Source organism: Cibotium barometz, chromosome 57 (genome assembly GCF_041138505.1).
Source record: "Cibotium barometz isolate CiBa-2024 chromosome 57, ASM4113850v1, whole genome shotgun sequence".
Classification (NCBI taxonomy): domain Eukaryota; kingdom Viridiplantae; phylum Streptophyta; class Polypodiopsida; order Cyatheales; family Cibotiaceae; genus Cibotium; species Cibotium barometz.
In genome coordinates this window covers 24,489,869-24,505,411 of record NC_141102.1, presented here as the reverse complement: position 1 = coordinate 24,505,411, position 15,543 = coordinate 24,489,869, and the positions used below count along the sequence as shown (strand labels likewise).

Below are 15,543 nucleotides of genomic sequence, written 5' to 3'. Positions count from 1 at the left end.
AACACAGTTTGTAAGGTCCAAGTCCCTCACTATTACTATTGCCATACTAAAAGGCACGAGAAAAACAAAAAAGCCTTTCTTCATTTGAAAGAAAACACACATTTAAAAGATATAATGAATACAAACACAATTATAAGGTCCAATCCCTTACTATGATAAGGTCTAATCCCTTGCTATTATAAGGTCTAATCCCTTGCTATTATAAGGTCCAACCCCTTATTATTATTATTGGTAGTGTTTCAAGCTATTGTAGATGCCTTATTTTCTATCCACATTTCATGATGATTATCACCTTAAATGAAGACCCTATTGATGCATTATTTGCTATCCACATTTCATGATGATTGTTACCTTAAATGAAGACCATCTCATTGATTTCCAAATAATTGAGTTTACAATAGAATCTAAATTCTTGGAATATTTTAATAAATTCCAAGCTTAAGTCATATTCATCCTTGAGAGTGTAGTAGAGATCATTCCAAGGTTTATCCACATGTGCACTTTCTGGATTTTTTCTAATGATATCCATTCGTAAAGCAATGATATCCCCCAATGATACACTAGTTGCCACATCATCTTGTTTTCGCCAATGCATGTCTTCTTGTTTCTTCCAAGTCTTGGATAACAAATCCTGCCAATTCTACACATTAAAGTAGAAAGTTTGTTAATTAGCTAGATTTCCTTAAATTTAACAATGAAAGTTAGGGTAAGCGGCTTATATATTTAAGCTAGTTACTCCACTAAAACAAGAAATGTGGAGCTACCCATATAAATATCCAATTAAAGCACTCATAGTAGAAGATGTTTCAATAAGGATATAAAAACAAATATAATGATCATAGTAGGAGCTACCTAATGATTATGTATAGATCTTGGATACTCTATGCATGCCCATAGCATGCATACTGTTTATGCATGTATAGAGCATTCATACTCTTACTCTTTATGTATGCATAGTCATGCATAGTCTTTATGCATAGAGTATGCATGCATACTCTATACGTGAATAGACCATGCATAATATTTATGCATGCTTATACAATATGCATGCCTAATGAGAGTGAGATTTATGCATGCATAAAGAGAGCGAGCCTTATGCATGCTCTATGCTCTATGCTTTATGCTCTATGTTTTTGCTATTTATGTTTTTCTTGTTTGTACCCTTGGGTCCTGGGGTTTAGGTTTAGTTATGTGAACAAGATCTATGCATACACATAGAGCATAGAGTATGCATAAATCATGCTTACTTTCTATGCATACTCTCTTTATCTACTCACACACACACACACACACACACACACGGTAGGTGATTGGGGTACTACACTGCTTTGGATAGAAAGAATTAATATAAACTAGTTGGCTACAACTTGGTTGGAGAATTTTGCATTGTCTGCTTGTACCTAGTGCGATGTAAAGATATACCAAAGGAAAGTTGGGGTTATTCTAGTATTCCAATCTTGACTTCTTGAGAGTCTACTCAAAGTTTCATACCATCATTTTCATCATGCATACCAAAAGACTTAGTTTGTAACATTCGTTAGTTGGGCATACCTCAATGATAACATTCATTTGCTCTCTCCAATTCCAGCATACGAAAATCCAAAGTATCAGTTTCCTTTGCCATCCCTTGAGCTCTTTCTTTTCCATGGTAGGGTCTCGAGAGAGGATGGTCCAAGCTAACCGATGGTAGTTAAAAAATCGTTTCCACTCACGAGGAAACTTCCGACCCCCAGTTGCTAAGTCACATAGTTTTATGAGCAAACCTCTTTCCATGGGACTATAGTTGGTCAAAAGTAAGCGGAAGGCCATAGCACCTGCACCAAGAGATCGATGAGAAGGAGTGCTACAAAAATATGGAGCTGCTTGTGGTGTCGTTTCTTTTATAAGGAAATATTATATAGCCGCTATCACCAAATCACGTGCATGTGCAAGAAGCTTGGTACAAAACAAAACACCAAAAGAAGGGGAGTAAAGAGACCGTTCTTCTCTCTAGCCTTTGCAGAAATGGCTTTTTCACTATGAGCTCGGCTGTTGTTTGCTGCAGCCTCCACTTTTCTTCTCTCTAGCTGCCTTTGCAGAAATGTCTTTTCCACTATAAGCTCGGCTGTTGTTTGCTGCACCCCGGCGCGGTTCCGTTGTTTCTCAATTTGCGCTTGAGAAACGTCTTGGCTTTGAATTTCATGGATATTGATAGCTCGGCTGTAGCTTTCTTCCTCAACATTGTCCTCTTGATCCTCCTCTAGTTCTTCCTCAACATTGGCCTGTGGCACTTCCTTAACATCCTCACCATTCGTCAGCTTCTCCTTCACCATTTGACCGATTTGCCCTTCAAGAAACTCCTTCAGATTCTCTCTACCTGGATCTGGCATCTGAATGGGCAGTTGGATAATCTTCTGCAGATACTTGTCAGCCAATTCACGGGTACTGTACAAGCGTTTGTCCTCTTGAACTGCCTCCTCGTCGTTCTCAACAATGTCTAGTAGCTTGTCACTTGTATCTTTCAAAAACTCTTTCGTGATAGCACGCTGCACCATGCCCTTGTCAATACCAATCACAACGTTGATCCCGCATGATGCTAAGATCAAATTGATTGCCCGAAGCAGCTGCATCGACCATACAAATTACAAAACGATGTCACCAAACAACGCTACCTTCAAATTAACGCATTAAGGTCAATGCCAATTGCATAAAATTAGACTACTGTTGGAGGCTAGCATACTTAATTACGACCTCTAAGATAAACTTCTCATCACATCTGTCCAGATCGTCAATAAACACCACAATGCGGAGATTGTTCAGCCGAGGATGTTGTTTCCTCACAGACGTTCCCTTCATGCAGTAGCTGTTAGAGATGAAAAAGCGTCCACAAAGGCCAAGAACTGTCCAAGGAAATTGTGCTCCCGTGCAGAGTTGATCTTTAAGAAACTTGATGTCATCGATCACCTGCTGCTGAAAGCCTAACATGGATCGATAGTCCGGAGAATTGATGCAGTTTAAGATGGTGCCAGTCACTGGTTGTACAACTTGCAGAAGCGTTCTAAAGAATACCCAAAACACACCCAAGATGCCAACCGGCAAAGTCAAAAGTTTGTACTCTGTTGTAATGTGCGCTACTTTCCACAGTATGGGTACTACACATGCCACAACTAAAGCGAGAAATACAGGGAGGAGAAGCTGCACAATGATGTCCATGCGTCGACTCTTCCATGAATACTTCCAGCACATTCTCAGCCACTGAGGAGGAGTCATGAAATTCTCGAGATCTTTTATTATTTCCACTGCAAGCCCGGCAGAGGCTTCTATCTTGTTGTCGTATTGCCATGCATTGTAACGGACGGTGAGCACAGCAGGTGCATGTCCCGTTACTTGTGCATCCTGGAGCATCTGATTAGTCAGCTTGGATATTCCTCTACGTTGTTTTCCACTTGACTGCACCTGAATATATTTATATATCTAAACTACTAGATATATCTATAAACTAGTAGTTAGTGAGATTCGTGTGCTTGTGCATGTATCTTCTTCTTCTATACGTCCACTGTTTCAGAAGGGTTGATTGAGGACCTCACAGAGAGTGTGTGTAGTAAGAGAGAAAGAGAGTTGGGCGATTTAAGAGAGAGAGAGAGAGAGAGAGTGTGGGGGCTATTTTAAGAGGAATAGAGATGTTAGAGAGAGTAAGAGAGTTGAGAGAGAAAGAGAGGGGGTTAGCTAGATAGATAGAGAGAGAAAGAGAGTTAAAGGTGAGAGAGAGTTAAAGAGAGGGCCAACACGAGAGAGAGAGAGAGAGGGGGAAAGAAAAAGAAAGAGAGTAGAATCAGTATTAAAAAAATGTTTTTTTGTTTTGTTTAAAAAACAAAACTAGACAAAAAGAGAGAGAAGGGCAACTAACCCACCCGCCGAAAGACAGGTCTAGGCCACTATATATGTATATAGAGAGAGAAAGAGTACTCTAGAGGCATATTATACCTAGCTAGTATAAACAAAATGTTTTTTTTTTGGCTTTAAAAAAAATTAGAGAAAAAGAGAGAGAAAGGCAACTAACCCGCCGGGAAAGACAAGTCTAGGCCATTATATATATATATAGAGAGAGAGAAAGAGTGCATATCACACCTAGCTAGTAGCGTGTACTAAACATGATTTTTTTTAAAAGAGTAATCCAAAGCCTTATGTTTCTCAAACCAGACTTTGTGCACTCTCTTTGTGACCTGAGCCTTAAAGTAATAACCACATGTTGAATTTTAGGCTATATATATAGTATATGTACATTGTATGCATGTATTTATGTGCAGTATATGAATAGAAATGTGTGTGTGTATGTATACACGCTTTATACAAGATAAAAAGGTATGAAACGCTCGAAATGTATTTTTTCAACCACTTTTTTAGAAGGGTTGATTAGGGACCTTACAAATAGCAAGTTAGACAAAACAGATAGCGAGTTAGAAGTACGTCGACCTCACCTCGTCTTGATGATTTTCACGCTGAAACAACCCGCAGAGGCTTTTCCGTAGCTTATTTGTGAGGTTGATGGACTCATTTTTGGTTGATTCCGCCTAAATTTTGAAGAAAATAGAAGATATTAAAAAGACGATTCTGAATGAAATAACCTATTTTTTTTTCTTTTTTTAAAGCGAGTTAGAAGTACGTCGACCTCACAGAGAGTGTGTGTAAGAGAGAAAGAGAGTTGGGCGATTTAAGAGAGAGAGAGAGAGAGAGAGAGAGAGAGAGAGAGAGAGAGAGAGTGTGGGCTATTTTAAGAGGAAGAGAGATGTTAGAGAGAGTAAGAGAGTTGAGAGAGAAAGAGAGGGGGTTAGATAGATAGATAGAGAGAGAAAGAGAGTTAAAGGTGAGACAGAAGTAAGAGAGAGTTAGAGAGAGGGCCAAAGAGAGAGAGAGAGAGGGGGAAAGAAAAAGAAAGAGAGAGTAGAATCAGTATTAAAAAAATGTTTTTTGTTTTGTTTAAAAAACAAAACTAGAGAAAAAGAGAGAGAAGGGCAACTAACCAGCGCTCGGAAACACAGGTCCACGCCACTATATATATATATAGAGAGAGAAAGAGTACTCTAGAGGCAGATGAAATAGTGCTCGAGGCACAAATCTTTATCCTCTCTATGATAAATTGGAAGAATTGCTCGCTGAAGCTCTCTCCCCCCTGCTCGCGCTGCCTGCATGCCCCTCCCCCCATTCCCGCCCTTGCGTCTGCTCCCCCCCCGCCTGCCCTCGCGTATGCCCCCCCTCCCCTGCCTGGCTGTCCTGCGTGCCCCAGCGCTGTAGCGCCCGCCATCCCCTGCCCCTGCTCCTCTCCTTCGCGCCCTCCCTCCCTTCTTCAGCGCCCCGCCCCCCCCTCCGCCAGCTGCCGTCGCCTTCTTTTTCCCCCCCACCCCCCCTTTTTCACGCTACTCCGCCTCCCCCCTGGGGTTTTTTGTCTTCGCCGCCTTACACCCCCCTACTCTTCTTTCTGTTTTTTCCGACCCCTGGGGTTTTCTTTTTGCCTTCCGCCCTCCCCCTCCGTCCTTTGTGTGCAGCTCGGTTCTTGCAGGACTCTCCGCATTCGCTCCGCCTTCGACATAGCTTCAGATTCTAATGGAGGCTCCTCCCGCCCCACCTCAGAGGGACTCTCCCGCATCCCCCTCGCCCGCCCCTGAGGATACCCCCATCAGGCTTTCTCTTTCGCCAGAAGAGGAAGCAAGTCTCGTTGCAGAGGTGGAACGCCTCTAGGCACATTCCACCATCTGCCGTATAGTCGGCACTCGCCCCAGCAGAGGGGAGATCCGGGATCTTCTCCAAGCCCGCCTTCTTACAGATGTGGGCAAGATCCTGGACGTTTAGCTACTGGGCCGTGGACACTACCAGATCGAGTTCGAGACAGCCTAGAGCGTGGCCAAGGTCCTAGCCATGAGTCCCCTTGACATCAGGGGCACTCGGGCATTCTTCAGACCTTGGCAGCATGGCTTTGACCCAGCAGCGGCGGCAGAGCAGGGAGAGCCCCTTTTCCATGTTACAGTTTGCTTCCCTGGACTCTGCCGTGAGTACCTTCCACTCCTTTCTAGGCTAGGAGCATTGGTGGGTTCGGTGCTAGAGACTAGCCCCACAGCAGCTTCAGTGGTGGCCAGAGCAGCTGGGCTATCCTCGGTCAGAGTTTTGGTTCCTGACATCTCCTCCCTTCCGAAGGTCATTCACCTACCTACGATAGGGGGGGAGGGATGGATTGATCAGAGAGTGGAGTTTTCGGGGCTCCCGAACCAGTGCTTTATCTGCAGGCAGGTCTGCCCTCGCAGGAGACCCTGACCTTCACCACAGCAGGCAGGCCCCCGATGGCCCACCCACAGATGCGGCTCGGCAGGTAGCCTCTGGGACACCTGCTCAGCCCACAGAGACCTCAGAGTGGCAGCCTAGACAGGGGCACCGTCGAGGGAGACAGCCCCAGTAGCACGCCCAGAGATCGGTGCAGCAGCAACCATAGTCTCAGCATCACTGGGTTCCCGTGAGGAACAGCTTTGCTCCCCTACAGGAGGAGACCCCAGCGCCGACTGAGGACCAAGAGATGCCAGCACCTCCTCCTTTGCCCCCACCCCCACCCCCACCCCCCCTCCCCCGTCCCCCCCTCCTGCCTCGCTTCCACCTTCGCCTCCTCCCATCCCCGCTCCGGTTTGGCAGCGGCTCCTTCTCCACCCCCTTCTCCCCCCTTCCTCCCCCCCCCCCCCGCTCGCCTCAGCTTCCCAGGAGGCCCTGGCAGTTCCCTGGCGCTCGCCTGCAGTCTAGCAGACACTCAGCATCGACCTTGCTCGCGCGCCGTAGAGGTGACTTACCATGCCGATTCGGGCTTCACGGATATCCTCTATCCGCAGTCGGCTGAGTCGGCTTGACACTAGACAGCGCTCGGAGGCTTTTGATTATTCCTTCACACGGCTTTTTGGAGCGGAGGGCCCCCATGAGCCAGCTCCTATCAGAGTTCATGTAGTGATACCTCCGGCTCGAAGGGAGGAGGCACTTGATTCAGCAGTGGCCTTCTCATTCCCTCTCTGTGGCCCTAGCAACCGGGAGTGGACCATGGATCTCGCTCTTAGCACTTTGAAGACTCAGGCAGTTGAGTTTTCTCACCATGCGAGTGATCTGGAGGTGACAGACATGATAGGCCGACTATGGGAGTTGGCTCATTTTTTTTTTTGATCCTGGGAGTGTGGATGCCTCCGGGATTCGACATTTGGTGGTTCGCCTAGTGGCAGACTTAGCACGCAACCCTGGATATGTATGCATACACGAGGATGCTCCGTCTGAGAGCGGGAGGCAGTCGCCATGGGTCACAGTCACTGGCGCCTGATCCGAGATTCTTGCTGCACACCGGGTGGGCAGATTCGTAGCCACTCGGATGGGGACTATTCTCGCGCTTGATCCGAGATTCTTGCTGCACACCGGGTGGGCAGATTCGTAGCCACTCGGATGGGGACTATTCTCCATCCAAGCCGCTTGCGAAGGCCCACCGTACGGCTGAGACAACCTCCACCTCAGTAGGCCATCCATGAGGATCATCTCATGGAATGTACAGGGCCTTGGTGGCGCACACTACATATGTTATCGTGGTTGCTTGAGGCAGGAGCTTCAGAGATGCCTAGTTGGGGGCAGTATTGATATTACACTTCCGCTAGCCCAGGGGGGCTTGGGCATTATAGATCCAATTGATCAGAGTAGAGCCTTATTGGGGAAGCTTATTGTTCGGGGGCTGCTTCCAAGCGCTGAGCCTTCGAAAGAGCTTCTTTTGCAGTGGCCGCAGGCTCGGGCTCCCCCAGCAGGGGACACTTGCGCATCGGAGATACGATGGATCTTCATAGAGATGAGGAGGACAGGCCTCAGTAGAGGATGGGAGGATAGATTTGCCTTGAGCATCCTGCGAGCTTGGGAGTTACTGAGACCGGGACTCTCTCAGGGACCTCCTTCTTGTGATGAGGAGTGAGCCAGACAGCTGCTCATCTAGAGCCCAGCGGTTCGCACAGAGCAGGGTCATATGTTGGGTTCTCGGCCTCGTCTAGCCTGGGGACCATTGGCTGCAGGCCCAGCACGTAGTTTTGGAGACTGGCAGGCCTTCTGCAGTCTCCCAGAGGAGATCCAGGTGGAGAGGCTGAGCCACTTCAGAGGGGGGCTGATTATGAGGGATGACATTCAGGAGGCACTCACAGAGGAGTGGTTCACGGCTCTCGAGCCACTGGCCCCACGGTGGATGGGAGCCTTTACACAATTGGAGATCCTGATTGCTGTCAGAGCTTGCACTGAGGATGGTAGATGCCTTTACTATGAGATCCAGGATGAGGACAGACTTCAGAGAGTGGAGGTGGAGTCGCCTTTGGTTGCAGAGTGCATTTTTCAGAGGATACGGGTAGTGGCCGTTGCTTCTCAGAAGTGGCATATTGACCCACACCCTGCAGAGGTGGACTCTGATTGGCGCATATGGTTATATGCAGCGCGCCCCTGGGACCCTGGCGAGTACGAGTGGCATGATCCTTATGCATCCCCCGAGGCCACAGAGATCACCTTTTTTCAGTATACTGTTCGGTTGGGGCGACATATTTTCACGGCGAGGAGGATGGTCTCTCCAGCTGCATCGGAGCATTGGCGGCTACAGGGACTCTCACAGGAGTTCCTAGAGGATTGTTGGACCAGGCTCTGGGCTAGTCGACAGGCACGCAGGATCTCGACTTTCTAGTGGCTGGTCGCCCACAGGGGCTCTGCAGTTGGCACCTGGCTTGTCTACAGCGGTCTTCCGGCGGCCTGCGTCCGATGCGGCCACCCTATGGAGACACAGAGACATTGCCTATGGGACTGTCCTCAGACGCAACAGATTTGGCTGCGGATGCTGCACATTTTGGTCCCCCTCTCTCCAGAGGGTATGTATACGTGGGGTGCCGCTGCTTGGTCGACCTCGTTAGGGCCTGCTATGGGCTACGAGACGAAGCAGGACAGCCAGGCCATCAAATTCATTAGGGGCCAGCCTCGCCTAGTTCCTTCACCGGATTTCTTGTCCGTCGGTTGGACACAGGAGAGGGATCTACGATGGGAGCAGCCTCACCATCTGGTTTGCCTAGAGAGCCCGGTGTTTCAAGGCCTTTGAGGGGAGATTGGAGCCACTAGCTGAGACTGTTCGGGGGATTTGGCAAGAGTTGATCCACACCCTACGAGGACAGTATGACTGCATCCGGGGCGACTTGGATGAGGCGATCTTGCGGCGCCAGGCCTCTCACACCACTTGGCGCAGCGGCCCCTTCTATACCCTTCACGCGGGTTCCCCCCGCTGGCACTACAGGCCACCTGTTTGGCTTTTCCCCCCTCCTATTGTATGATATAGCCCCTCAGTTCTTTGTTCTGATATTTGTACTTTTCTACCCCTAGAGAGTTCTCCCTAGCTGCCTTGCTTCGATCTCTGCTCTTTTTTCTTATGAGCAGGAGAGGATCTTTTGTAGCCCTACAGGCATTTTTATATAACTAATGAAAGGATCTTTTCTTGGAAAAAAAAAAGAGTACTCTAGAGACATATCATACCTAGCTAGTATAAACAAAATGTTTTTTGTTTTGTTTTAAAAAAAACTGGAGAAAAAGAGAGAGAAGGGCAACTAACCCTAGGGGAAAGACAAGTCTAGGCCATTATATATATATAGAGAGAGAGAGAGAAAAAGAGTACTCAAGACGCATATTCACACCTAGATAGTAGCGTGTACTAAACATGATCTTTTTTTTTAAAGAGTAATCCAAAGCCTTATGTTTCTTATCTCTACAGACTTTGTGCACTCTCTTTGTGACCTGAGCCTTAAAGTAATAACCACATGTTGAATTTTAGGCTATATATATACCAGATAAAAAGGTATGAAACGCTCGAAATGTATTTTTTCAACCACTTTTTTAGAAGGGTTGATTAGGGACCTTACAAATAGCAAGTTAGACAAAACAGATAGCGAGTTAGAAGTACGTCGACCTCACCTGGTCTTGATGATTTTCACGTTGAAACAACCCGCAGAGGGTTTTCCGCAGCTTATTTGTGAGGTTGATGGACTCATTTTTGGTTGATTCCGCCTAAATTTTGAAGAAAATAGAAGATATTAAAACGACGATTCTGTATGAAACATGTGAACCTAATTTTTTTCTTTTGAGAAATGTTTTTTGAAAGGATTTTTTTTGATTTTTTTTCAGGAAAATTAAGGGCCCCAAGTTTCAAACTGTTTTTTTTTCCTTGAACTTTTTACTTTTTTCCCTTGCTAGCGAGTTCATGCACCCTGTGGCAGCAAGATAAAAAAAAGATATTGAAAATTCAGGTATATATATATAGATATACGAGCACCAAACGTCCTGCTGCTGAATTTTGCATCGGAACAGCCCACACAGGGCTTTTTGCAGCTTGTTTGCGAGGTTGGTAGCATCAATTTTGGTTGATGTGACCTGGTTTTTCAAAAGAAAGTCAGATTTTACAATTTGGACCCCATTTTTCCTCCTCTCTCCCTCCACTTTAATGTATTTTCTTGTGTATTAGGGCCTCATTTAGGTGGTTTTTTGTTGGAACCTCAGCTACCCCTTGCAACAACACAAGAGAAGGATGCTGCTTTAACACACCAGTTTTGATCTATCTGTTAACGCCAACTCCTTGAACAATTGGGGGTACTGTGATTGTAATTTGATTGGAAAATTGTCAATGGCATCACCTTCCTGTCAGATATATTTTATCGTCAGAATCGGAGTCGGACAATATCGAACAGATATATATCTGCATTGCCGTAGACATAAAGGATCATTTTACCTTTATCTGCCTGCTTTCAATGTCAATATTTGGCATGCGTTCATAGAGGACATCGTCCACCTTGGCTCGGAGGGCCGATCCACGTGATGAGAATTTGAGCACAAATGACTCTTTACCAAGTAGCAGCTCATCATGGGGTGGAGTAGCAGTGTTCTTAAAGGTCTCATTCACAGCCATATGCAACAGAGCTTCCTCTACCTTCCATGCACACACAGGAACATCAAGCCATGTAAGGCATCTCTGCAAAATCAATGCAATATTGCAGGATCGTGATTTTCTGGCTTTCTGGCAAAGAGCGAATGTTCAAGTTCGAATTGGAACCTGGAACATAAAACTGGACTTTCCCGTTCCCCAATCTCCAAAAATGCCGATGGTTATTGGGGTTCCTGTGTAAGGATTCAGAAGCAAGGCGGCTACTCCCTCCACCAGTCGTTCTCTACCTGAACTAATTAAACACAGATCAGCAGCAACATTGCAGAAACATTAACCATGTAAGGAAAGCTTCTTCCATCTGACGAGCATCTGCTGTTACGCAAAAAAAAATGCCAGAGGCTGGCTTCTCTTCGACTCGACCTCATGCAGCAATAGCTGCCTGCCACGACCATGGCTATTGCATGAGTGATTCTTTACATACCTAGAGTATCCTCCAAAGCAGGTTGGTCGGAGGCTTTTCTGCACAAATTCTTGGTCAACCAAAGGCGAGAATCTGTGATCAAGGCATACCGCATCTACATGATAAGCCAATGAATCGACAAGAGATTCGACTGAAACCTAGTGAGATTATAAATTATATGTAAACACTTAACAAATGAAGAGCTTAATTACCATGTTCCAGAGTTGTGGCATCGGCACCGCTGTTGATAACCTCCCTTGCCATGTCCAAGTCTTGCTCATCCACAGCAGCCTTCAGCAGGCTAATTTTTTGCTCTTTTACGCTGTCTACATGCTCCTGGAGAAGGGGCCCGTAAACTTCAGCCGGAGCCGTCCCGATCACATTCCACAACAGGAAGCGCTTGCTTATGTTATCTGAATGGCTCATCATCGCTTGAATTGTAGCATCATCCCGCGTCTGGACAGCCCAGTGGAAGGCCGTCCCTCACTCGCAACAAATAATCGGGATTTTTAGTTGCTGTTAGGAGCTTGCGTACAATCTCTGGACGGCATTCCCTTGCTGCTTCATGCAAGGCAGTTTCTCCGGAAAAGTCACACGTGGCAATCCACTCGTCTCGATTGGTGCCGGAGGAGTAACGACAGTCGTCTGACAGCAAAATGGACACTGTCTCCTCGGAGCCTTCCCTTGCTGCTACGTGCAATGGTGTTTCGCCATTGCTGTCCTTCAAATCCACTAAAGCTCCTTCTTCAACTACAAGCACCCCCACCATCTCATGAATGTCATCTATAATATCGACTTCATTCCTACTTTCCTTGGAAAAGTTCTGATCTGCCTGCAACTGCCGGATCGTATTGTGCAGAGCTGTTTGCCCTGAGACGTCTGTCATATTCATCCATTCCTTTCTGTTCTCCTCTATGTTCACCTTATTTGATGCTTCTAAATTATTCAATGATGCCTCTATAAGTTGGAAGAAGGTGTCTCTATCGTGCTGTTGGGTTGCAATGTGCAATGGTGTTCTGCCATCATCACTCCTAGCATCAACAAAAGCTCCAGCTTTAAGGAGAGAGGCAATGTGCTTGCGAGAAGAGATCGCTACTGCTACATGCAAGGCTGTAAGGCCGAATTCGAATTTAGCATTGGTGAGTGGTGCCGGCCCAGAGCCAGGCCCAGAGCCAGAAGAGACGGATTGGCTGGATCTTGGATTTTTTTTAGGGATGCAAGCATCCAATAGTGTGTGTATAGCACGTTCATTGCCACCATGGCAAAATGCATTAGTCAGTGCATATCCCCCACCATGATCCATCAAATCCATGGAAGCGCCATATCCCAGAAGCTTTGCACAGGCTCCTGCCTGGCCATGAATTGAAGCAAGATGAAGAGGCGTTTGGCCATACTTGTTCCGGACATTGGCCGCATCCCTGGTTTCGATTGAGGCATTGTATTGCAGAAGCTTGGAAAAAATAACTGGGTTTTCATGCTCAGCTGCAAGGTGAAGAGGAGTGTTTCCATCCTTATCCTGTTGGCTGGTGAGGTAGAGCACCTTAGACCCAGGAAAAGCTAGGATTTCACTGACAATATCCACATATCCCCCCTTCACAGCAAGGTGCAGTGCTGTGTATCCGACATTGGTTTTCAAAGCTAACCAATCCGAAAGCTCTGGAGTGGCAAGTTGTTCTCCTTGGATTTTCTCTCGACCAGCTTCCAATAGAGCTTTGCACACCTCCTCTCTCTCCAACTCTAAGGCTTTGCACAGTGCTGTCTCGCCATCAGTGTTCTGCACAGACATCAAGTTAAATGCATTGTCTCGATGGTGCAGGAGGCTGCATGCAATTGTTTTGTACTCCTCAAAGGAGAGGAGTTTATAAAAGTTGGGCAAGTTGTGAAGTGCAGTCTCCTCATCTCTATCAAGGATATTCACGTTGACGCTTTGAGAGTAGTTGGCCAGCACCTTGGCAAGTGTGTTAATACTGCCCCAGTTTACGCAAATATGGAGTATGGTTCCGAGGTAGGCAAACGGCAGCTTCCTGCTCAGAATCTCTGGGCCTGCATGCTTTACCAGCTCTTCCACCTCGCCATCCACATCATCATGCTCAGCAGCATATGCCAGCGCTATGAGACTGTCTTCCTCTGTCAGCAAGTCCTTCTCTGTAAACGTTGTCCAAAGAAAATCAAGATTTGGTACCCAAAATCAGTTGTTTAGCATATTCAGTTGTGTACCCCCACATGACCTTGTATGCAAGAGAGAGAGAGAGGAAGAATATGATACTTAGGGGGGCTTAAAAAATGTCTCACCCTTCACTTTTCTAGTCCGACACGTACCCTTATTCTCTTATATGCGCTGTTAATATAGTGCTTATTGCAGACTGATAAGAAGCACGTGCCCTACAGGACGTCGCTTTGCAGTCGGCCCATTTTTCATTGGGTCTAAGCGGGTGGGGGTTTCACTTAAGATATATTTACATGAGCTCAATAGAAATAGTGTTTAAATTATAGTTTTATATATCAGATAAGGGGCGTTTTAAGTGGGTTTTGAAAAAGAAATGTAAGTTTTTGTACTAAAAGGGGTCATTTTAATTACTCATGTAAGGGGACCGTGTTTAAAATACACTTTCAATACACATGATATATATATTTTCTATAAGGTGTAACCCCTAAGGTCGACAGTTGCAGTTGCTCATAGTAATATAGTGTTCCAAGCAAGGCGTACGAAGAATACAAAGGTGTTCTTTTGTGCCAAGGCGTAAGGAAAAATATATTTGCCAACCCATTGATATCTATACCATGATAATAGACTTCCTTTGTTTATCGTGGGCAGAAGGCAAAATTTTTCATATGATTGGAAGAGATATACTTCCATATAATTAGACATGCTTAAGCAAGAGATATACTCTCAAAAAGATGGTATATGCTAGTCATTTCCTAGCTTTTTAGGTGAACAAAAAAAGATTAACACTAGTACTATAAATAAGCCAGAAATCAACATTTTATAAAACTACTTGGGATTTATCTTGGTTAGCATGCATCTACCTATGATAAAAGTTCTCCAACAAAGTACCATTTAGATTTGTGATTTTAAAAATTAATAAAAATAGCAAAAATTTGATATAATAGCCTTTTCTTCAAAGAGAGAAGCGTAAAAAAGTGCTTTTCATGGATAGAAAGTATATGCAGTAATTTTGTATGGCATTTAAAAAATTATTTCAGGTACTTAAAAGCAGGATATTGCTCGCGTCCAGGATAGAGGCCAAATCTCGGGGCGCTGGACTTGAGCAGGGAGGTAGAAAGGCTACACCTTAGTTAGTACCTTAGAGAAGGCCTAAGATTGGGCAATACTTATAAATTAATGCGCACGATAAAAGGTTGGATAGATACCCACTATAATTAAAAGGTTGGATAGATACCCACTATAATTAAAAGGTTGAATGGATACCCATGATGAAAAAGGTTGAATAGATACCCACTATAATTAAAAGGTTGAATGGATACCCATGATGAAAAGGCTAAATAGATACCCACAATTAGCCGCTTAACGCCTTAATTGGTTTTAGGTGCCAACATCAATTATTTTTTTTGTTTTTAAAGTTTTAGAGTTGTGTTTTTTTTGCAAATAATATCACCAAATCTACCTTGAATGGCAAGTTAGACACATGTCATGACACATGTCATGGACACCCACTATAATTAAAAGGTTGAATAGATACCCATGATGAAAATGCTAAATAGATACCCACAATTAGCCCCTTAACCCCTTAATTGGTTTTACGTGGCTTCATATAATAAGAGAGGAATATGCCAACATCAATTACTTTTTTTATATAAAGTTTTAGAGTTGTGTTTTTTTTGCAAATAATATCACCAAATCTACCTTGAATGGCAAGTTAGACACATGTCACAATTTTACCGTGAATGCCAAGTTAGCAGTATTGCATGCACAATTCTCCAATTGAAGGAAGATTCTCTCCATATACATATATGTATATATGGCTGGTCTAATTGGACTTGCATGTGGGACAGAGAAGTAACTTGAACGGGGTTGCATTGGGGAAGACAAGGATATAATAGGATACTTGAAGATCAACATTTGGGTGGGTCTCTCTCTCAACATATCAGTGGTATAGGAGCTACTTGTCTTCTTTTTTTTCAAAAAACTGGCTGT

At 45.2% G+C, this 15,543-nt stretch overlaps 1 protein-coding gene across 1 annotated transcript; it reads right to left on the bottom strand.

The window, feature by feature from the left end:
• Window positions 1-351: 351 nt before the first annotated feature.
• LOC147606586 (uncharacterized) lies at window positions 352-13,569 on the bottom strand (the record flags this gene model as incomplete). The annotated part of the gene is given in 12 exon segments (XM_086792235.1): window positions 352-640; window positions 1,552-1,814; window positions 1,979-2,603; window positions 2,731-3,435; window positions 9,964-10,056; window positions 10,201-10,419; window positions 10,591-10,683; window positions 10,775-10,972; window positions 11,096-11,214; window positions 11,409-11,480; window positions 11,600-11,865; window positions 11,867-13,569. Coding segments are annotated over 12 exon segments (4,644 nt in total), but the record flags the coding sequence as incomplete, so codon positions are not given.
• Between the last annotated feature and the right edge of the window lie 1,974 nt (window positions 13,570-15,543).